The following is a 24303-nucleotide window of genomic DNA, read 5'->3' on the forward strand; positions in this document are numbered from 1 at the left end:
GGGCTGGGGTGGGGCGCAGGATGTGCTTGGAAACAGCCACAGGCTCCTTCCTATTTCACTCTCTGTTGCCATGTGACACCCTCTCCCTCTATCAGTCAGAGGTGGACAGGAGAATGTCTAGGCCAACAGTCTGATTTGACTGCACTGGGGTTACAGCTTCCATGGAGATAGGAAGGTTTATTTTTTATTTTTTGCAGTACTGGGGATGGAATCCAGGTGCATTGTGCATTCTATCTCCAAGCTACACCACCAGCCCTATTTTTTAGGCAAGGCTTGGTGGCACACCCTTGTAATCCCAGCATTCTGGAGGCTGAGACGGGAGGATCTTGGTTTGCAGGCAGCCTCAGCTACTTAGCGAGGCCCTTTGTAACTCAGTGGGACCCTGTTTCAAAAATAAAAAGACTGAAAAATAGGGTTGGGGGTGTAGCTTGGAGGTACAATGCCCCTGGGTTTCATCCTCAGTACTGCAAAATAATTATATAATAAAATAAATAACATTACCAAATTTATTGATTTTAAAACTTCAACATAGCTGAGCATGGTGGTACATGCTTGTAATCCCAGTACTTGGGAGACTGATACAGGAGGATCGGAGGTTCAAGACCAGTCTTAGCAACTCAATGAGATTCCCGACAACCTAGTGACATCCTGTTTAAAAAAAAAAAAACAACTTTTTTTTTAAAGGGCTGGGTAGAGGTAGAATGTCTGAGTTCAATCCCCAGTACCACCCCCCCACATAATCATAATAATAATAAAGAACTTTATATTTTTGAATGTATAATGCATTCCCAGGCATCATGAAAAGGAATTTAGGATAAAGTACGTCTCTCTCACCCGCCCCAGCCAAATGATTCCTCTTCTGGAGGGGACCACTATTGCTACTAGGAATCACTTCTTACATAACTGATCAAATATAAATGTGGAGCTTTCTCTTTTTTTTTTTTACACACTTTTTTTTTTGGTGTGTGTGTGTGTGTGTGTGTGTGGTACTGGGGATTGAACCCAGGGGCATTCTACCCTCCAGCTATTCCCCCAGTCCGATTTTATTTCTTATTTGGAAACAGGGTCTTCCTAGGTTGATGAGTCTCACTACTTGGTTAGGGTGTCCATGAACTCTCGATCCTCCTGTTACAGCCTCCCAAATACAGGGATTACAGCCTCCGTGCCCAGCTGTTCCACACAATTTTAAGTCATTGTTCATTTTAATTTTGTCACAATGCATCTCAAAAATGTCTTATCATTGGTATACAAAGAATGCATCCCTTCTTTTAAATAGCTGCATGGTACTTCATACTCTGGACTTCACACACACACACACACACACACACACACACACACACACACACACGCCATTTCCACTCCTCATGGGGGAGGCAAACCTGACCAGGAGCTCCCCCCTTCCCCTTCCCTGGACGGCTTCTCCACTGACTCAGCAGCTACGGGCACTGTCGTGTGGATGTGCCACCACGAGGACAGACAAACCTCCTCCCCACCAGGTGCAGCCTCTGCGGTCTGTTCAGACAGACCCCGGAGGCCCGGCCTCTTCAGACCTGTCTGCGGAGGCAGTGGCCAGGACTCCTGTGGAGGCCTGGGCCCTTTTCCTTCTCTAGGCCTGAAGCTAGAGGGCTCTCGCTCACTCATCGACTGGCTCGTCCATTCCCTCAGCCATTCATTCATTCATTCATTCATTCATTCATTCACTCATTCCCTCATTCCCTCGGCCATTCATTCCTTCATTTCCTCAGCCATTCATTCATTCATTCATTCCCGAGGCCCTCTATCCCTCACTCCCTCCCTCCCTCCCACCGCCCCCCCTCCACCGCGCTCCATTCATTCATTCATTCCCTCAGCCATTCATTCATTCATTCATTCCCTCAGCCATTTATTCCCACATTCCTTCATTCATTCCCTCAGCCATTCATTCATTCATTCATTCATTCATTCATTCCCGAGGCCCTCTATCCCGCACTCCCTCCCTCCCTCCCACCGCCCCCCCCCGCCTCCACCGCGCTTCATTCATTCATTCATTCATTCCCGCGGCCCTCTATCCTGCACTCCCTCCCTCCCACCGCCCCCGCCTCCATTCATTCATTCATTCATTCCCGAGGCCCTCTATCCCACACTCCCTCCCTCCCTCCCACCGCCCACCCCCCCCCCGCCTCCACCGCGCTCCATTCATTCATTCATTCATTCATTCCCGCGGCCCTCTATCCTGCACTCCCTCCCTCCCACCGCCCCCGCCTCCATTCATTCATTCATTCCCGAGGCCCTCTATCCCGCACTCCCTCCCTCCCTCCCACCGCCCCCCCCCCCGCCTCCACCGCGCTTCATTCATTCATTCATTCATTCCCGCGGCCCTCTATCCTGCACTCCCTCCCTCCCACCGCCCCCGCCTCCATTCATTCATTCATTCATTCCCGAGGCCCTCTATCCCACACTCCCTCCCTCCCTCCCTCCCCCGCCCCCCCCCGCCTCCACCGCGCTCCATTCATTCATTCATTCATTCATTCATTCCCGCGGCCCTCTATCCTGCACTCCCTCCCTCCCACCGCCCCCGCCTCCATTCATTCATTCATTCCCGAGGCCCTCTATCCCGCACTCCCTCCCTCCCTCCCCCCGCCCCCCCCCCGCCTCCACCGCGCTCCATTCATTCATTCATTCATTCGTTCCCTCCCCCTCCGGCAGGTCGGGGGCGCCCCGCCCTCCGCCGGCCTCCTCGGGGCGGGGCGGGCCCCAGCGTCCGCGTCCCCGCCGCTCCGCTCCTCGCGGGCCGAGCCGCGGCTCCAGCGCCTCCATCGCGGCGGCGGCGGCGGCGGCGGCGGCGGCGGGGGATGCGGGGCTGGCGGAGGAACCTCGCGCTCTGCCTGCAGCGGCCGCCGGACGAAGGTAGGCTAGGCTGGCTGCCGGGGCCGACTGCTGGCTGCCGGGTGCCGACTGCTGGCTGCCGGGGCCGACTGCTGGCTGCCGGGGCCGACTGCTGGCTGCCCGCGGTGCAGCGCGGCCGGGCCGGGCGGGCCGGGTCAGCCTGGAAGGCGCGGGCTGGCCGGCGGCCCGGTTCCTGGAGCGCGGGCCGCGCGCCTCCCCGCCCGCCGCGCAGCCGGCCCGCACCCGGACCCCCGCGCCGGCGCCGCCAACTTTCCCGCCCGCGGGCGGCGGGACCCCGGCCCGCAGTTGCTGAAGTTGCCCGGCCTCCCTGCCGCAGCGCTGCGGGCCGCCCCGGGGACCTGTTGTTGAACAGTGGAGGGGGGGTGGGAAGGAGGACCCGCGCCCAGGTCCAGCCATCGCCCGGCAAAGTTCGGGGCTCGCCAAAGCTGCCAGTCCCGGGCGGCCGGGCGGGACGGAAGCCCCCGGCCCGCAGGGGCGGCCTGCCGGTGAGCCGTGTGCCCGGGCGCCTTCCCCTGCGGCCGCCCGTAGGGCATCACCAGCCCCTTCGGGGGCGCCACCGCTCTTCCCGCTTTCCCGGTGAGGACTCGGCCTCTGAGAGGTGGAGCCCCTTCCCCAAGGTCAGACAGCCCGTGGGTGGCAGGGTTGGGATGGAACCTAAATGTCGAGGCCAAAAGCTCTGGTGATTTCCAGCCCCCACCACCCATGCCCCATGTCCCCAGTGCGTTCCTCAAGTTGGGTCTAGCTCTAGTAGTCCGGCCGGTGTGTGTGTGGGGGGGAGGGGGCTGGGAGAGCTGGCCCTGCGGCTCCAGTCTTGCCCGGTCCCCAGGGCTAGGTAGGGGCCCTTACCTCGCCCGCTGTGGCCCTGGGCTCTGAGGCCCAGAAGCAGAGCCTGCTGGAGCTCTGGCGCCGAGCCCATCCGGCTGGAGCTGGTGCCGGCGGGGGGCACACCCTGCACGCCTGTGGCCTGGGTGGGTGGACTTGGAGCCGCTTCTGGGCACAGAGGGTGCCTGGGTTTCTTCTCTGCGGTTAAGAGGCAGGTGGACAGGGCTGCTGGTGAAGGATGAGGGGTCTTGGGGTAGTACCCCTGCTCGGGAGAGCTCCCCCAAGGAGCAAAGGAATTTATGCAGAGCCAGGTGCTGGTTGCCAACCTTCAGCCTGAATGTGACCCTCCCAAAAAACTGGGGCAGCTTGCCGGACGTGGTGGCGCACGTCTGTAATCGCAGTACTTGGGAGGCTGAGCCAGGAGGATCACAGGCTCAAGGACGCAGGTGGGGCAGCTAGTGAGACCCTGGTTTTTCCAATAAGAAAGATCGGGCTGGGAGTGTAAGCTAGAAGGTAGCACCCTCTGGGTTCAATCCCCAGGACCAGGAAAAGAAAAGAAAAAAAAGAGGGTCAGCTTTGGGACAATCTTCCTCCCTCCCGGAGGCTCATGGTCTCTGTAAAGACAGGGCCCCTCAGGACCCTGGGAATGGTGAAGCCGGGTCTCAGCCCGACTCAGCAGAGCGGGCTCAGAAGTGGGGCTGTGCTGTCCCGAGAGGGAGGGCCTTGCGGTCTTGCTCCTGAGCTCCACCCCATGTGTGTGTGTGTGTGTGTGTGTGTGTGTGTGTGTGTGTGTGTGTGTGTGTCAGGGGGCAGTGTGCATGCAGTACCGCGTGCAGACATGTGTGGGGTGGCGTAGATGGTGTGTGTGGAAGTGCGTGGTGGCATGTGAGGTGTGTGCATGTCGTGTAGGAGGCAGAGGGGTCTTGTGACACCTCTGATCACCTTGCCTGCCCCTGGCCCATCTCTTGAGAGGCGGCCACCTTCTCCCTCGATGCCAGAAGGCACTCGGCTGGGCATTCGAGTTTTCCTTGGAAAATCTTAGGTGGGATTGATCCTTGAGCTCAGCACTAAATCAGAGGGCGGCTGGTGCATCCACCTGCACCGGCAGAAAATTACTGTTTTATAAAGACAGAATCTCTGACTTTTTCCGGGCCACAGGAAAATTGGTTCCTGTGGGCTGGGTCTCAGATGAGAGGCTCTGAGATGTGGGGCCGGCTGGACAATAGGCTTGTGGTGGGAGGACGGCCACGCAGAACGTAGCACAGAGAGCTGCGGAGATCGGGCTGGAGCCCTGGCATCTCTTGGGGAGGAGCTTCCACCAGCAGAAGGGACGGTCTGAACAAGACCAGCTCTCTGGGCACCGCAAGGCCTTGGGGAAGGAGTCAGCTTGGAGGCTCACACGCCCCTCTTGGGCCTGAGTGCCACCTGCATGGCCTTGGGCAAGATACTTAATGTGTGTGTGTGGGTGCGTGTGGTATTAGGGATCGAGTCCAGGGGCATGCTACCTCCAAGACATACCCTCGGCCCTATTTTGTAGTTTTTATTTTCAAACAGGGCTCAGGATGTTGACGAGCATCTCACTACTTGCTGAAGCTGTCTTCAAACCTGGGCTCCTCCTGTCCCGGTCTCCTCGGTCCTAGGATTACAAGTGTGTGCCTTGGCGCCCAGCTTAAGTTTTTTTGAGCTTTTTGTTACTGTTTTTTCTTCCACCCATAAAGTGGGAAGGGCACCTTGCAGATGGTCATGAAGTCTGTGTTGGCATGCTCTGGTACAGAACTGGTGCAGAGGAGACCCTCAAGAAATGCGAATCCTGCTTTCCTTCCTGTCAAGAGTGTTACATGTAATAGAGCTGAAAATGTGGGGCATTGACTGCAGGCGTGGCGCCCTGGAACTCAAGCTGGAGTTCCAGGTTCTGAGGGTTTGGGGTAAAGCTTTCCCTTTTGTGTCTACCGTGTGGCTGGACATGTCTCCGTGAGGTGGTGTACTAAGAGCATGGTATGTTTCCTCAGTCGCCGCAGAGCACAGGTGTCTTTAAGACTGCACCACAGCGTGCTTTCTTTCTTTTTTTGGTGGTGGTGGTGTACTAGGGATGAAACCCAGGAGCACTCTACTTCCAAGATACACCCCCCAGCCCTTTTTTATTTTTTCTTTTGGAACAGGGTCTCCTTAGGTTGCTGCGAGTTTTGCTAAGTTGCTGAGGCTGGCCCCAGCAGCAATCCTCCTGTCTCAGGCCTCCCCAGTCCTGGATTTATAGACATGCACCACCATACCCAGCTTCCACACAGTGTTTAGAACCTAAAGTAGTAATTGTGCTCCTCGTAGAGATGCTCGCAGCCATCAGTTAGTGTGTGCGTGCGCGTGTGTGACTTCTCCAGTGACCCTTACTTCGGCCTTTGTGGTCCTATGGACCGTGACACATTTTCTTCCATTTGATTACAGCAAGGCTTCATATGAGGATCCTCGCATCCCTCCCCAGAATCCATCTGGTCAACATCTGTGAGCAATCAGACAAATAAAAGTCAGTCCTTAGTCAGTCTCAAGTCACTCCCGGTCCCTCCGACAGCAAAAGTCCGCAGTGCCCAGTGCTGGGGACACAGAGCTTAGGGTCACGGCTCGGAGGCAGCGGGCAGCTGCAGCCCCGTTGAGAAGGTCAGCTCTCCACCACAGAGCCTTCCGTGCTGTGGCCTGATTAATGTGCCTCCTTGTGCCAGTCTTTTCTGCTAATAGACTCTTGGAATGCGCTCCAGAAGTGTTAATAGAAGTCATCACATCCAGCCCTCTTGATGGAGCCACGGGAATAACTAGGAGACCTCTTGTTATCCATTCAACAAACACTTAAGGGGCCCCGCTCTGGGTGCGGGGGTTCAGCCGTGAACTAGACAAAGACCCTGCTGAAGCAGAATCCTCATTCTAGAGGGGGAGACAGGAAACTAACAAATAAACGTGCTTGGGCTGGTGTCGGGGCGTCCTCCGTGGTGTGGGACGGCACGGGAACTGAGGGAGATGGAGTGGTGGGGACTTCTTACCTGGGTCTCGGGGGCTCAGGCAAGGCCTGGCTGGGGGTGACTTTTGAGCAGGGACTAGAGAATGAGGAAGCAGATGAGAAGGAAAATGCTGGTCTGCGGGGGTCATGATGGGCAGTCTGGCCTGCTGGAAAAAGAGAGAGGGAGGAGAGAGGTGAGCCCTTAGGTTGGAGGAGCCAGATCACGAAATATGATCCCTCATGGGCTTCGACCAACAGAGGAAGGAACACATTTTATTCGGCGCTGGGGACCTTTGGAAGACTTGGCCACAGACCTGGGCTGGCTCTGAAGATGAGCAAGGTTTAGAGTGATGTGCAGGGCAGGAGAGAGAGGCAGCCTAGGCAGAGGAGTGGCTGAGTAAAGGGGCGGAGGTGAGAAGACTGGGGGAGAGAAGGCTGAGAAGGAGGTAAGAACCCGAGTGCAGCCTCGGGAGCTGTCCGGGGTGCTGAAGGGCACAGTGTGTCTGGAATACGGACTTCTGCTAACGTGCGCACACACGAGTGTGTGTGTGTGTGTGTGTGTGTGTGTGTGTGTGTGTGTGTGTCTGTGTCCCTGTGGTCCCCTGCTAATGTGTCCCTGTGCCGGTTACCTAGGAGACAACGGGAAGACGGTAGGGTGGGATTTGATTGGCTACTCGTTCCTGCTGCTCATCTCTCTGTCAGAACTGCAGGCAGAGGTTACAAATGGTCCATGCGGGCATTCCAAATGCCAGAAGGGGAGATGAGAATGTTTCCTGCCTGGGCTCCCGTGCCTGGTGTGGTGCGTGTGCGTGTGTGTGCGGCTGTCAGTGCGTGCACACGGCTTGAACAAAGCGGCATCTGGAGCTAATGTGCTTCCTGCTGTGAAACATCTGTTCATTGCCTTATATCAGGTGTTGAGGCCCAGATATAAATTTAAGAAGAACCAGCCAGGCTCGGGAAGGGAGCTTTTGTTTGGTTTTAATGACTGCAATGTCAACACCAGAGGTGATTTTTAATGTCTCCGGGCACCTCCAAAAAACGCAGAGAGCTTTGAATGGCGGAAGTTATTTCCCTGTGACGTGGACCATGATGTCAGGGTGCAGAATCGCCCCACCCCCACCCCAGCTGAGAAAGGTGGTAGAAGACTGTAGAGCTGACTTTTCTTTTGAATCCTCTCCTTCTTTAAAATAACATCTCACTGGGCGTGGTGGCGCACGCTTGTAATCCCAGCACTGGGGAGGCTGAGACTGGAGGATCGTGGTTCACAGACAGCCTCAGCTATTTAGCGAGGCCCTCTGCAACTCAGTGGGACCCTGTTTCAAAAAATAAAAACACTACAAATAAATAAATAGGGCTGGGAGTGTAGCTTGGAGGTAGAATGCCGCAAAATAATAATAATAATAATAATAATAATAATAATAATAATAAATAATAATAATAATAATAGTATCTCTTTCTTTTAAAAAGTAAAAGGATAAGGAGTCTACATATCTACATTCCAATTATGCTTAAATGGTAGTGGGAAATGCCCAAAAAAAACCATGGCAGGCGTGGTAGTGCACACTTGTAATCTTAGTACTTGGGAGGCTGAGACAGGAGGATCTCACAGGTTCGAAGCCAGCCTCAGCTACTTAGTGAGGCTCTCAGCAACTGAGTAAGAACCCGTTTCCAAATAAAATAGGTCTGGGAGTGTAGACCGGAGGTAGAAAGCTCCTGGGTTCCATCCCCAGTGCCCCCAATCACACACACAAAACCATAAAAGTGATTTCTTTGCAACTGGTTTTCCATAGCAGCCCAGGTAAACTTGAAAAATTACCAAAAAATTAAAACAAATGAGCATCTGGGTGACAGAAACTCAGCTTGCTCATTCTGTCTCCCCTTCTTGCCTCCTATTTGAAAGGCTTGGTGGATGGTGTGGATGGGGGAGAAGGACTTCCCTTCTGTTCTGCTTTCCCTGTCCTAGGCTCAAGTTCTAACGCGCCAAGTGTGACCCTCCTCTACCTCGCCCTCGTCCTCGTCGAGGATTTGGGGAAAACACCATTCGGTTCCTTCCCCTCGGCTTCAGCTAACTGTTCATCCGCAGGGAACCAGACTGGAAACTGAAAGGTCGTACCGATTCACATAAAAAGCTTGAAATGAGGCAGTGAACAATCTTTCTCCACCTGTAACCCCCAGACACAGGAGGTGGAGGCAGGAGGATGACAAGTTTTGAGGCCAGCCTGGGAAACTTAGCAAGACACTGTCTCAAAAAAAAAAAAAAAAATTGAAAGGGCTGGAGGTGATAAGGGCACCCTTGGGTTCCAGTTCCAACACACAAACATGCGCACGCACACAAACACACACACACACACACACACACACACACACACACACAATCTTTGCCTTCCATCTGCTGAGTTCCAATCTCTCCTATGGTAGATAAGCACTATTAGCCAATACCGTTCTAGAAGTTTCTAGCATTCCTTTCTAGAAGTTTCTAGCATATCTTTCTAGAAGTTTCTCGTATGCCTCTATATAGCAAAATATCATGCACTTCTGCATGTGGCTCTCTTTATCATGAGATATACTGTATACAAAGGAGTGATTAAAATGTGTACTGTGTGTGAGAGGGGTTACTGGGAATAGAATCCAGAGGCATCAGAACTCTGAGCTACATCCCCAACATTATTATATTTTGAGATGGGGTCTCACTAAGTTGCCAAGGCTTGAACTTGGGCTCCTCCTGCCTCAGCCTCACAAGTACTGGGATTACAGGCTTGTGCCTTTATATGTCTGATTAAAATGGGAGTGAACTCAGGGACATTCTACCTCTGAGCTACACCCCCAACTACATTACTCTTTTTTTTTTTTAAACAGAGTCTAAGTTGTGGAAGGTCTTGTCAAATTACTGAGGCTGACTGCGAACCTGCAATCCTCCTCCCTTATCCTCCCAAGTACTGGGATCACACCCGTGCACCGTCATATGTACGTTTTTTTCAGTACTGGGGATGGAACCCAGGGACATTCTTCCTCTGAGCCACACCCCCAGCCCTATATCTTAGTCTTTATTTTGAAGCAGGGTCTCACTGAGTTGCGGAGGGCCTCACTAAATAGCTGAGGCTGTCTGTGAACCACGATCCTCCAGTCTCAGCCTCCCAAATGCTGGGATCACAAGCGTGTGCCACCATGCCCAGCTTAGGACTTATAAAATTTTACAAAAAAAGAAAGTAAGGACTTGAGATGGTTTGGCCTGTTTGGGGGTATCAAGTTAGTGAGCAGCTCTGTTTGGGCCTCAGGATGCAGACCCTGGGCCCAGAGGGGAGGGACGGGAGCTGACCGACGTGGAGGCAGAGGGCCTGGAAAGATACCCAGGGTGCCCGCAAGGGATTTCTCGTGCCCCGAGAGCCAGACGCCAGCTGGGCTCTGGCTTCCCCGTCAGGGAATCTCTCACATGGGAGGAAGCTTTCCAACATCCACTTTTCAGCCATGTGAACAAATGCTTCCCGCTCTCCTGTCCTGGGAAGGTGATTTATTGTAGGGTTGGAAATGAATTCTCCCATGACGCTTCCCTGCCAGAGACCCTGAAGTCTCAGATTTACAGCATGCCTTCTGTGCCCGTAGAACCAGCTTCATGATTCCTGTCTGGGGTGTCTGGGCAGCAGGTTCTGGGCTGGCAGGGGACCTGGAAGGCAGGCGGGCAGGACAGCTGGATTTTACAGCCAGGCTGGGCCCCAGAACGTATAAATCAGCAGCTTCCAGGCTTCCCAAGCAAGGCTGCCTCCCAGGAGGGGATGGGAAGAGGCTCGAGGTGTGGTGGTGCACACTCCTAATCCCTGCATTTGGGAGGCTGAGACAGGAGGATCATGGTTAGGGGACAGCCTCGGCTATTTAGTGAGGCCCTTTGCAACTCAGTGAGACCCTGTTTTTAAATAAAGAATAAAAAATAAGGCAGAGGGTGTTGCTCAGACATAAAATATCCCTGGGTTCCACCCTCAGTACTGCAAATAATAATGATGATGATGATGATGCCGGGCGTGGTGGCGCACGCTTGTAATCCCTGCGCTTGGGAGGCTGAGACAGGAGGATCGCACAGGTTCGAAGCCAGCCTCAGCTACTGAGTGAGGCTCTCAGCAACTTAGTGAGACCCTGTTTCCAAATAAAATACAAAATAGGTCTGGGAGTATAGCCCGGAGGTAGAAAGCCCCTGGGTTCCACCCCCAGGACCACAATAATAATAATTAATAATAATAATAATAATAATAATAATAATAATAGCAGCAGCAGCAATAATAATAAGCTTTTATTTCAGTGACTTTCAGACTTAACAAGTAGTTGTTGTTCAGCGTGGACCGTCTTGATGATAAAGACCAGGTAGCCGCTGAGGGGCGTGTTCCGCAGCCCTCTGCTGTGCCCGCCTAGTCTGTTTTCATTTTTTTCACCGTCTCCTTTATGACCCACATTCACACCTGCCATTGTATGTTTTGCTGCGTCTTCCTTCGGCTTCCTCGGGTCAGCAAGTCCTGGGTTACTAAAGAGTCTTCTTGCAGTGTGCCCCACTGAGTGGCCAGCCCGGGCCCGGTGCACTTACCCGCTCCCCTAGAGTGGGACATCAAGGTTGTTTCCAACATTTTGCTGTTATGAAGAAGGCCACAGTAGCCGGGCGCGGTGGCGCACGCTTGTAATCCCAGCATTCGGGAGGCTGAGACAGGACGATCGCGGTTAGAGGACAGCTTCAGCTACTTAGTGTGGCCTTCCGCAACTCAGTGAGACCGTTTCAAAATAAAGAATAAAAACTCGGGCTGGGGGTGGAGCTCGGAGGTAGAATGCCCCTGGGGTTCCATCCCCAGTACTGCAAAAATAAAAAGGCGGCCACAGTAAGAGGCCGCGCATTCCTGTGGCTGACACGGGCCTGTAATCACTTCCGTGCGGGCTTCCCCTCGCAGATGTCGTTTCTTGTCATTTTTAACGGCCACATCATCTCCTGGAGCGTGACTGTTCCTCACATTCTACGCCATCTCTCTCTCTCCCCGCATCCACACGGCGCCCTCGGTCCCTCTGGGGGAGTTCCCCAGGGAACTGACCTCTGGAGGGAGGGAGAGCGCTGCCCCTGTCTCTGGAACTGGGCGTCTGCTTACTCCCCACTGCCTGGCCCGGCCCTCGGACCTGCAGCGAACCCATTCTTCTCCCACTCATTGTACAGTTGCTTATCCAGCACACGCCGGTCACGCAGGGACGAGGGTGTAGTATGAGCTAAGCCGGGCCTGGTGGCGCACGCTTGTCATCCCAGCGTTTGGGAGGCTGAGACAGGAGGATCGTGGTTCGTGGACAGCCTCAGCTACTACTCAGCGAGGCCCTTTGCCACTCAGTGAGACCCTGTTTCGAAATTCAGAAGCCTAAAAAAATAGGGCTGGGGGAGGAGCTCAGGGGTACAATGCCCCTGGGTTTCATCCCCAGTACCACACACACACACACACAAAAAAAAAAAAAAAAGTAACTGAGCCTCAGGGGAGATGGGCCACAAATAAGCGAGCCTTCAGAGCAGGAGAAGCGCTGTCCAGAAGGCCGGTGGCTGAGGCCGCAGGGGCACCCGGAGCAGCGGACACCTGTGCTGTTGCTCGGCCACGGGACGACCCGGGGCAGGCCCAGCCTGGCTGCATTGCAGGGGAGCAGGAGCGCCCAGGAGGCCAGGGCCTGGGGGCCCGGCGGGCTCAAGGAAGGCCCTGGAAAATGTGGCGGGGGTGGTAACGCAGGGGCTGCCAGGTGGTCTTGTCTCTCTCTCCTGCACTTCGCCCCCTGACGCTGTCATTGCTTGGGCTGAATGGGCCTTCTGTTTCCTCCACTGCAGAAGAGTTCCCCATTTTGCGGGCCCGCAGCGCAGCGTGCTAGTCGGCACCCAGCACCCAGTACTGTCCTTCACCACGTATGAAGGACTGAGGTTTGCTGCTGCGCCGAGGTCAGGTCGCTGCAGCTGCTCTTGGACCCCTTCGGGTCTAACCTGCCTCCCTCTCCGCTTCCCTGAGGACAAGGGAGCTCTCCACATCCTAGAAATGGGGACCCCCACGGGCTTGTGTTTGCTCTCAACCATCCTGGTGTGAGAAACGCCACTTCTGCCTCCGAGTTATGGGGAAGCTGTACAGGCCAGGGGCCTCACTCACCCCAACTCCAAAAAGATCATTGGGTCAGACACCTTGGAGAGAAAAGTGTTTACTCTTGAAATCTCTTACCAAGTCTGTCAGGGGGAGGGGAGAGCACCCGGCCTCAGTCCCTGCCCAGCAGGCTCTTTGGAGGGAGGTGTCAGGTGGCCCCCCCAGGGACACTCTAACGCAATTGCCTCGATTCCACACTTAATTTAATGAAAAGGCCCTGCAGGGAGGCAGAGGCAGCCAGGCAGGGCCTGTGGGCTGCGGGCAGCAGTGATTCCAGGGGAGATTTATGGGGCTTCATAAAAGATTCAGGCGGAGTGTGGAGGCTGCCGAGCTCCGCCTCCTGGCAGCCTGGGAGGCAGGTGGTCTGGGGCTCCCCGGGGCACTCAAGGCTGAGATTCTGGGCGGGTCTCAACCCTCGCTGGGCTCTGTGGCACCACCGCTGTGCTGCCTGGTGCACCTGCGTCTAGGAAGCATTTCCACCCCCACGAGACCCGCCTCCTTGCCGTTTGCATTCCCTCCTGTTACAGTTCCACTTTAAAGAAGAGGAAACTGGCTGTGAGAGGTTCCCTGAGGTGCCTGGCCCCCTGAGGGCTCCTGAGGCCCTTGGATGTGGGAGTGAAGCCGCTTCACTAAGACAGAGGCCTCCGTGGTGGCTGGAGGGACACTCGGGACTGGGGGTGGGGTGGGGTGGCCGATTCTCCACATGGCAGCGCAGGGTCTGGGGAGTGTTTTCTTTTCCCTTTCCACTGAGAAGGGCCAGGAGAGTTATAGAACCAGCCTGGACCAGAGCAACTAGTGCCACAGGCGGTGCCTGGTCCCGTCCAGAGGCCTGTATACCTCCCTTGTCTTGCACCCAGCTCCCCTAGTACTTGCTGTGTGGCCCCAGGCAAGTGATCTGACCACTCTGAGCCTCAGCACTCTTATCTAAAACCGAGCATGAGAATGTGCCTCTTTCAGGCTTCCTGGGAGGATGAGACTCTGGCAAATGGCCTAGAACAGTAGCCAGTGTCCATCCCCTCTCGTATGCAATCTGATTCCAAGCCTAGAGAGAACTCTCCTAGCAGGAGCCCCTCCTTCCTCCTTACTGCCCCGGGGTTTGTGGTGTGCCTTGCACCCCCACGTCGCCCAGTGGGGAGAAGAGGGGAAACTTGGCGTAGGCTGGTGGCTGCAGATGGCAGGCAGCTAATTTATTTACCTCTTCCTAATAAATATGCACGGCACATAAATAAAATATCTCACTTGTAGCAGCCTTCCCGGAAGCGGGCGGGGAGCGCATCGCGGCCGAGCTCAGGCGCGGGCTGAGTCTGGCAAGAGGGTTAATGAGCTGATTATTCCTGTTTTAACCTAATTTCCTGCCACACATCCGTGGTGCTCAGAATTCCCAGTGAGGGGGTGCCGGGGCTCCCCAGGGCCTCCCGCTGGCCTTGAGGTGAGGAGGCCCGGCCAGCACCCTTCGCTTCCCCAGGAGGTGGCAGTAGCAGCCTGGACGGTCCCTGAGGTGGTGGCCCGTCACTGTGGCTGCTGGAAGGCCTCCTGTTCTAGGTGGGGGTGGACTGAAGGACTCTCACCACAAAAGCAAGCCTGAGTCATCACTGGCCTTAGCAGGGTTTCCAGCCCCCACGGCCTCCCCTCTGCAGTCAGCGTCTCCCTACTTCTCTTACACAATTTATCTGGGAGTCAGGAAATGCAGGTATCAGATGGGAAAGACGCAGAGTTGCTACCCCAACGCTGCCAGAGCCCAAGCAGGGGCAGGGGGTCAGGCCCAGCCATGGAGTCAGAGCCCTGGAGCCTGCTCTTGGCTCAGCCTGGACAAGCTGCCTGGCTTCTCCAAGTCCAAGTCAGCTCAGAAACCGCAGAGTCAGCCCGTCCCAGGAGACATTCTCGTTGCTATGTCCAAAACAGCTGGCCACACAACTTAGAGGGAGGCTTACTGGCTAAGGTTCTGGAGATCTTGGAGTTTAGCCCCGTCAGGCTGGGTCTGCAGAGCTCGGGGAATGGCAGTGGGAAGCAGAGAGGGAGAGAGGGAAGCTCTGCTCTCAGATCATGGAGACCGGAAGCCAGCGAGAGCATTCAGAGACACAAGTACCAACCCTAAGGCCACGCCTCGGCGAGCCTCCTTCTACAGACACACCCCACCGGCCCAGTTACCGCTCAGCAAGTCCATCTACCGATAAGATTACAACCCTCACGACTTCGCTGCATCAACCCTGAGCTCCTGGGCCATTGTATGACTGTAACGCGGCCCTAACAGGGTTGGTGTTAGCCTTGTTGATTCACTCACTTGATAAGTGTTTGCTGTACAGCTACTGTGGGGGCCCAGGGGATAAGATAGTGAACAAGACAGATTAGGACTTTGCCCCAGTGGGTCTTACATTCTAGTGGGGGCCCAGCCAAGCGCCCTGCCAACCAACAGATGTGCACCCCAGTGACGGGTCATGAGATGAAAATCAATGAGGGAGAGCTGGGATAGGAAGCGCAGGAGACCCGCGCAGCGGAGGGCCTCGGGAAGGCCCGGTGATGAAGGGAGCCAGCCTTTCCAAGAACCTCCAGGCAGAAGGAACAGCAAAGGCCAAGTCCCTGGGCCAAGTGTCCTTCAGTCCAACCCCCACCCAGGCATATCCAGGGAAGGCCAGCTTTTGTTTTGTTTTTTTGTATTGAGGATTAAACCCAGGGGTTTTTAAACTCTGAGTACACTCCCAGCCTTTTATATTTTTATTTTGAAACAGGGTCTCACTAAGTTACTGTACACTGCCTTTATCTGCGCTCCTCCTGTCTCAGCCTCCCAAGGGTTGGGATGACAGGCGTGCACCACCACACTAGGCTGGCCCTCATCCTGTCTTACTCTCCTCGGCCTGCGTTCGGGTCTCTCCTGTAGCCTGTGTGTGAGGGCCAGACACACCTAGAACGTCCAAGCTGGAAGGACTTTGTGACTTACGCAAAGATCCTTTCTGATGCGCCCAAATGTAACTGAGTCCCGTGGGTGGCCTCTGCTCTCACCTGGTGCCAGAAAAAACTTGGAGTGTCATTACCAGAGGAAAGGGGTCTGGATGCTGCATGGACAGAGAGGACGAATGTCCACTGTGGGGCCTCGGTTCATTCAGATGATAAGGGCTCAGAGGCTCAGAGAATATACTGGTCAGAGTTCTCCAGAGAAACAGAACCAAAAATTCCTCCCTCCCTCCCTCAGTCATATCTATCCATCTATCTCCTATGTGTCTGTCATGTCCATCTATGGTATGGATTTAGGTGTCTTATTATCTACCATATATAGCTACACGTCTATCCATTTCCCATGTGTCCATCTACTAAGGTTGATTGTAGGGAACTAGCTCAGTGGGGTCATGGTATCAGGAGTCTGCAGGCTGGCCAGCAGGCCCGAGCAGGGTTTCCGTACTGCAAAGACCCTTTGCTTTTATGGCCTTCCACTAATTCGATGAACCCACCCACGTTAATGAAAGAAATCTGCTTTACCCACAGTCTCCTGATTGAAATGTCTGCTTGTTCGTGGTGCTGGGAATGGAAGCCAGGGACATTCTACCTCGGTGGTACACCCCCAGCCCTTTTCATTTCTTTGTTTTGAAACAGGGTCTCATTAGGTAGCTGACTGTCTCAGCAATACCTGCTGAGGCTGTCCTTCAACCTGCGATCCTCCTGGCTCAGCCTCCCAAGTACTGGGATTACAGGCGTGCACCTCGTGCCAGCTCTACTGATGGGCATGGAATCCCATCTAAAAGATGCCTTCAGGATCACATCTGGACTTGTGTTCAACTGAACAATTGAGCGCAGCAGCCTGGCCAGGCGGATGCAAAATAACCACGGAGGTGCTCATCGTCACTGCAAGGCAGCTTAATGACCTGCTGGCCCTTCCCCTGAGGCTGAGAGAAAGCGCCAGGGAGGACAGGAGGCCGCAGGGGAAGGGAGCCTCCTGGGGCCGCCGGGGGCTGAGCAGTCACCAACGGGCTCTGCAGCGTCTCTGGGTGTTGGGGTGGAGGTGGCCGGTGGGGACCCAAAGCTGGTGGAAGGCAGTCCCTGCGTCCAGCAGGAAGTCCCGTGTTAGAGTCGCAGTGCCGTGGGCGCCCTGGCATGAGGTAATTTAGCCATCAAGCGCTGTGCCCAAGAGGGGCAGTGCGCCCAGCCTGGCACCTGGCGCGGCCCCGCAGGCCCAGCCGCGGCATGGGAAGCACAGCTGCTTCTGTCCCCGGAAGCCGTGAGCCATGGGGAGGTGCCCCCACCCCTGTGCTGGGATAACGGAGAGGCTGACGTTTGATGGGGGCCAATTGTGCACCTAATGTTCAGCACAGAATTAAGCCAAGGGGAATATTCCAGAAACGGAGACTCAGAGAGGGTGGCCCTTTGCCCCAGCTGGCAGAGCAGGTGGTGAAGGAGAGGGACAAATCCCAGCCCGGGTCGGCTCGCCGGAGAGCCACGGCCGTCTGGCTTGCATGAGGGCATCTTCACAGAACGCGAGCCTCAGTGCTGGGCGTTTTCAGTACCAACCCTAGAAATCACTACACTCCCTCCGTCCACAGAGTACTTTCCAGTTTGACAAAGTTGCACTAGTATTAGTCAGCTTCCTGTTACTGTAACACAATACCCGAGGCGCTCAGTTTACAAGAGAAAAGGTTTCTTTGGGCTCTTGGTGCTGGTGGCTCCAGTCTAAAGCCAAGTGGCCCTTTGTTTGGGGCTTGTGGGGAGGCCGCATTCATGGGAGGAGCAAGCGGTGGAGCTAAACACTTTTCCAGCCAGAAAGCAAAAGAGGAAGAGACTGGGATCCCACAATCCCTTTCAAACACGCAGTCCAACGTCTAAGGCCCCGCCTCCTACAGCTTCTGCCACCTCCAGTGCCACCATCTCGGAGCCAAGCCTTTAACTCGCAGGACTCGGGGGACATTTAACGACTGAGCTAGAGCACCGTCCCTCATCCTGTACGGTCACACAGAGGCCCTTGAGGTTTGCAGGAAGGGCGTCTCTAGAACATTTCTTTTAGTTAACTGTATTAAAGCTGGGTAGCACATAGCTGTAATCCCAGTGCTTGGTAGACTAAGTCAAGAGCATCACAGGTTCAAGGACAGCCTCAGCGATGTCATGAGACTCTCAGCAACCTAGCAAGACCCTGTTTCAATTAAAAAATAAAAAGGGCTAGAGGAGTAGCTCAGAGTAAGAATGCCCTTGGGTTCAATCCCCAGTAGCACACACATATTAAGGTATGATTTATCTACAATAAAATGTGCTCATGTTGAGTCTGCAACTTAAGCTTTGACAAATACAAGAACGTGTGCAACCACCAACCCAACAAAGTATAATGAGAACTTTCCTATCACCCTGCAAAGCATTCTTGAGCCCTTCATGAAAGACCTAGGCTACCACAGATCAGCTTTTTCTTGGAGGGGGTTCTTGGGGGTTGAGCTATGTTACAGCTCTTTTTATATTTTATTTTGAAATATTGTCTCATTAAGTTACAGTGTGCTGACCTCGAACCTGTGGTCCTCCTTTCTCAGCCTCCCAAGTACTGGAATTTATAGGTGTGTGTTGACTCCTGACTCAACTGACAAGCTATCTGTCAGTATGTTAGATTTTGCCGGGCGTGGTGGCGCACGCTTGTAATCCCCGCGCTTGGGAGGCAGAGACAGGAGGATCGCGCAGGTTCGAAGCCAGCCACGCTGGCTTAAGAGACCCTGTTTCCAAATAAAAATATAAAAATAGGTCTGGGAGTGTAGCCCGGAGGTAGAAGGGTTTCCAGGAACCCCAGTACCACCAAAAAAGAAAAAAAAGTTAGACTTTTATATATAGTTGTATTGGTACATTATAATAATACATCATTCAGAGGTTCAAAGTGATACATAAATACATGCCCATGCCCCTTGGTATATTCCCGGCTGTATTCCATCCAGCTCCTCTACCCTTCCGTGTGAGGGAGACTGGCAATGATATCTTCATGTACGGATATGACCTTATGTGAACTGTTCCTTTCCTCAAGCTAAATTTGTCTTTTTAAGTTAAATATAAGTCAGGCATGGTGGTGCGCGCCTCCAAACCCCATACTTGGGAGGCTGAGACAGGAGGATCACGGGTTTGAGGCCAGCCTGAGGAACTGAGTGAGAACTTTTCTGAAAATAAAAAAATTAAAAAGGGAAGGGGGTGCATCTCAGTGGTAGAACACCAGTCCTGGGTTCAATCCTCAGTGCCTCCCTACACGCGCGTGCCCGCACACAGACACACACAGACACACACACACACACACACACACACACACACACACACACACAGACATGCGCGCGTGCTACAGATGGAGTCAGAGCATACAGTCTTTCGTCTGGCTGTCCCTGCTTGGCCAGTTTTGAGATCCGTGCATTCTGTGCAGGCATCAATAAGTGTCCTCTGGGAGGGGGTGCCCCTCTGGCTGCGGCCCCTCACTTGGGGTGGTCCCAGGGTGGTTTCTGGACTGGGGCTGGAGGGAGGACGGCGGCTCTGAGTGCTCATCGACAAGCTCTGCGGGAGCACACGTTCCCATCTCTCTCTGCTAAATACCCAGAAGCAGGATTGCTGGGTTGCATGTTAAGTATGCGGTTTATTTTTAATAAAAGACTGCTAGGCTCACTTTATGGAGAGGAAATTGAGGATCAGAGAGAGAGAGAGAAAAAAAAAAAAAAAAAACAGCTCGCCTGAATCGCCAACTGCAAAAACCACCCAGCCCAAAGCTCTTCCATCTCGCTGTCAACACGCCCACGAGGTGAGAAAAGAGGAAATCCACGCACTCCAACAAATCCTTATTAGCATCTTCACCCCACCGCTCCGATCATCTCATCCTCACAGCGCTCCAGTGGGAATATCAGCCCCGGTTCCCAGCTGGAGAACCGGGGCGCACAGAGGTAACGGGCTCGCCCGAGGCCACCAGCCCCACTCACCCTGGCCCCTGCGCTCTGGGTCTCCCGATGACCGGCTAAAGACGCTGCTCACGGGGAACCAGCACGTTCAGGGGACACGCGCTCTCCTGCCTCTCCCGGTGGCCGCGGGTCGCTGAGCCATCACCATATTCTTCCCAGAGGCTTTTAACAAGAGCTCTCTGCAGCCACCCACAGTGTCCCAGAGACAGCCAGCGGGGAAGCGACCCACAGCAGCCCCTGCCTGGTGTCAGGGTGTAGGTCTGCGCTGCAGGCACAGGCCCCCCGCCAGCCTGAAGGCTGAGCCTGGGGTGACCTGCAGCCCCCGGGGCTGAGGCTGGGGCCCTCCTCAGTTGCAGGTGACGCCCAGAGCTGAGCACAGTGGGGTGGGGCCGTGCCGCCTGCGGGGCACAGGGGTGCATGCATGTGTCTACTGCACCTGCCGAGGGCCCTGCAAGGTGCTTCGTAGATGGGACCCTCCAGCCTCCCGTGCAGCCCGCAACCTTAGCCCAGACCGAGGACGAGGGCTGGGGGCTTTACTTGACTCTGGGGTGTTATTAGCTGGGCAGCGTCTGCCGGGAGGTCATATTTACCGAGACACGGTCCATGTTGACTTTTTAATCTTTCAAAAAATCTGTCCTGAGCGACCGAATGAGCAACCTGGAACACGGTGTTAAGATGGGAAGGGACTCTGGCTGCGGCCACGGCGCAGGCTACCGCCTGGCTGCGAAAAGGTCCAGATAGAGCAGCACGAGGGGGTCCAGCAGCGTGGGCACCGTCCAGTGTGGGCACCGTCCAGTGTGGGCACCGTTTGACTCCCCCACTGAGCGGTCAGGAGCTCAACCGTCATTTCACACGTTGTACTAGTCAGCTTCCCGTTGCTGTTACAAAGCGCCCGAGGCTAGGTAATTTGTAAAGAAAAGATTTATTTGGCTTGCAGTTCTGGAGGTCCAAGAGCGCGGGCTGGCTTCTAGGAGCTCAGCGCTGAAGGCCTAGTGGCAGATGGCGTTGTAATGGTGGCAATGGTGCAGGAGGGGGCACACGGTGACAAAGGAAGGCAGAGACTCGGGCGTCAGGTTTTGGCGTTTTTGTTTTTGGGGGCTCTAGAGATCGAGTATTTTACCTCTGAGCTACTCCTCGGCCATTTTTTATTTTGAAACAGGATCTCGCTAGATGCAGAAGGTCTTCCTCAATTAGCTGAGGCTGGCCTCAAATCTGAGACCCTCCTGTCTCAGCCTCCAAAGTGCTGGGATTACAGGCATGTGCCACCATGCCCGGCTAGATTCGCTCATTTATAACAACCTGCTCTCATAGGAACCAACTCACCCTGTGGGACCTGCATTAGCCCCTCAGAAGACAACACCCTCTGGGACCTAACTGTCTCACCCGAGGCCCCACCTCTTAAAGGTCCCACCACCTCTTAATACCATCACACCAAGGACCACCTTTTTCCAACACATGACTTTTGGAGGGAAAACGCTACACTCAGCCACAGCTCGTGTCTGTCTTTGCTGTGTCCTCCCGTTCCTCCCTGCCAGCCGCCATCTGTCTCTCTCTGGATCTCTTTGTCTTCCGTCTCCTTTGCTTTTTCTGACTCTCAACCATGTTTCAATGTCTCATGGATTTACTAAGAAATAAACATGGGCCATTTTCCTCCAATCCAATCCATCACGAACACACTGTGAGTAGAAGTAATCAACACAAAATAAAACTGACATCGGCTAAAACTGTGCACAGCAAAAATAGTCATCGATCTAAATATTGACAAAAGAATCAAATCTCCATGCCAACGGTAAGTTCTGCAAAAATCCGACCCGAGAGAATTGGAGTCGGCAGAAGTAATAGCCAGACAGGGAAATCGCGGCGGGAGAAGTTGTCTACAGTCAGTGTGTGACTGATGAGGCAAATCTTCATTACAAATTTTAATTCGAAAAGAACCTGACCTCCATGAAATCAACCTCAACAGAGCAAAAGAGTAAACTGGAAAAACTCGGAAGTGGCTGAACTGTTCTTTTTAGAGAATTAATCACGGGTCTAAGTGGGAAAAATGGGCTCATGCCAGAAAGTGTTTCATTACCGTCATCAAAGTTGGTTTAAAGAAAAAAAAAACATTTTATTTGGCACTACAGGATCAAACCCAGGGGTGTTCCACCTCCAAGCTACCTCCAGCCATTTTTATATTTATTATTATTTTGGTTTTTTTTTTTTTTGGTGGTATTGGGGTTCCCTTCTACCTCCGGGCTACACTCCCAGACCTATTTTATACGTTTTTATTTGGAAACAGGGTCTCTTAAGCCAGCGCATGCGGCTGGTTTCGAACCTGCGTGATCTACCTGTCTCCGCCTCCCAAGCACGGGGATTGCAAGCGTGTGCCACCACGCCTGGCGCATTTTTATATTTAGAAACAGGGTCCCACTAAGTTGCTAAGGCTGGCCTTGAACCTGCAATCCTCCTATCTCAGCCTCCTCAATACTGGGACAGTAGGTGCGTGCCAAGGAGCCCAGCTCCAAGTAGTCACATTCGAGCATTTGTATTCGAGTGCTCAGTGTTGACAGTCCAGTGTTGCTTGACTCTTAGGGCATATCCCAGCCAGATGACACTTTGTATTTTGTATTTTTTTTGCGAATCTGGGGATGGAACCCAGGGGCATTCGAACTCTGAACTACACCCCCTGCCCTATTTTGTATTCTTTATTTTGAAACAGGGTCTCACTAAGTTGCAGAGGCCTCACTAAGTATCCGAAGGCTGGCCATGAACCGTGATCCTCCGGTCTCAGCCTCCCGCATGCTGGGATTACAAGCGTGCGCCACCACGTCCAGCAGATGACACTTTTAAAAAGATATCATCACCTCCTCTCCACCTTCAGTGGCTCTCTGCTGCTAAACTGCTGAGGCTGGCCTCAAACCTTTGGTCCTCCTATCTCGGCCTCCAAGTGTTGGGATTACAGGCGCACACCATCACACCTGGCTCGTTGCATTTTATACTGAGGCTGTTTCCAAGCCCCACAGGGGTGGGTCCTTCTCCCTTCATCTCTAGCAGAGGTGCTGGTATTTAGCAGGTGACCAACGAATGAGCAGCCCGCTCCGTCGGGGGCTGACTTGAGACAAACCTGGCTCCCTGCAGGAGTCACACTCAGAGGATGGCGCTTGCTGCCTGCTCCCTCTCCTGCCTCCCGGGCTCTGGGGACACAGAAGCAGCCTGGCAGATGCCGCAGCAGATGCCAGCTGCCTCCCCGATGATCGGCTCTTAATTGCTCTCCGCTTGTTCTTTTCTGTTCTCGTCAAGGGCGGTTGGCCCAGCCTGGCCTCCAGGCTGCCGGCCCCAGCCACGGGCTGTCAGTGACTAATACCCTGCCCGCCCCACGTCCATGGCGGCGCCACGGGACACTCCTCCTTCCACCCAAGATTACCTGTTGTAAACCAAGAGGCCCGGGAGGTCATTATCCAGGGGCCAGCATCGACTGGCCAGTGCATGGAGGGTGGGGACCGCTAGGCTCTGGCTCAGCGGCCACAAGGTGCTGCCGCCCAGTGGAGCCCACGCTCCTACCTTCTGGGAAAAGCATTCTTTTGGTTTTATGGCACCAGCCACCTGTCTGCGTCGCTGCACTAGGAGCATGGTTTTGCTTGTTCCTACACGTGGCCTCACTAAGCAGCCGAGGCTTCTGCGAACCGCGATCCTCCTGTCTCAGCCTCCCGAATGCTGGGATGACGAGCGTGCGCCACCACGCCCAGCCAATTTGTTTTGTTTTGTTGGTTGGTACTGGAAATGGAACCCAGGGGCCTTCTGTCTCTGGACTACACCCCCCAGACCCCCCATTTTTTTAAATTTGGAAACAAGGTCTCACTAAGTTGCTGAGAGCCTCACTAAATTGCAGAGGCTGACTTCGAACCTGCAATCCTCCTGTCTCAGTCACCAACAACTTTTATTAATCTATTTTGTCAATAAGACTTTAAGATTTTTTTCCGCCTTTGACTCTGATGTAAATTACTATGAATACTCTTAAACATGCCTTCTGGTACTCAAATGCATACATTACCATTGGGTATATACTTTCAAGTGGAGTCACCAAGCCATAGGATATGCTTTTTTTGTGTGTGTGGTACTGGGGATGGAACCTAGGGGCATTCTATCTCTGAGCCACACCCCCAGCCCTATTTTTTAGTCTTTTTATTTTTATTTTTTTCAGTACTGGGGGATGGAACTCAGGGGCATTCTACCTCTGAGGTACACCCCCAGCCTGAATTTGTATTCCCTATTTTGAAACAGGGTCTCACTAAGTTGTGAAGGGTCTAAGTAGCTGAGGATGGCTGCATACCCGGACCCTCCTGTCTCAGCCTCCCAAATGCTGGGATTACAAGCATGCGCCACCACACCTGGCTGGATATGCATATTTTTAAGAACCCAAAGGGAAGTTCTACCTCTGAGCTACATCCCTACCCCTTTTTATTTTTGAAACAGGATCTTACTAAGTTGCTAAGGGCCTTGCTCAGTTATTGAAGCTGGCCTCAAACCTGTGATCCTCCTGTGTTGGCCCTTATTTTTAAATTTGGATACTGTCCAAAGCCTTTCCGAAGTGGTTGTACCATTTTACGCTGCTGCAGGCAGG

General features: G+C 53.9%; 1 protein-coding gene across 1 annotated transcript in view; it reads left to right on the plus strand.

Annotated features, from left to right (window-relative positions):
* Positions 1–2831: 2831 nt before the first annotated feature.
* The window catches only part of GRIP2 (glutamate receptor interacting protein 2), a gene marked incomplete at both ends in the record, with an annotated part of 81252 nt that continues 59780 nt past the window's right edge, over positions 2832–24303 (plus strand). The window contains one exon of the mRNA XM_080718189.1: positions 2832–2886. Within this exon, the coding sequence (XP_080574315.1) occupies positions 2832–2886 (55 nt within the window). The remainder of the gene's footprint in view (positions 2887–24303) is intronic.

The sequence above is a fragment of the Muscardinus avellanarius genome (genome assembly GCF_963383645.1).
Source record: "Muscardinus avellanarius genome assembly, chromosome: 22".
In the NCBI taxonomy this organism is placed as follows: domain Eukaryota; kingdom Metazoa; phylum Chordata; class Mammalia; order Rodentia; family Gliridae; genus Muscardinus; species Muscardinus avellanarius.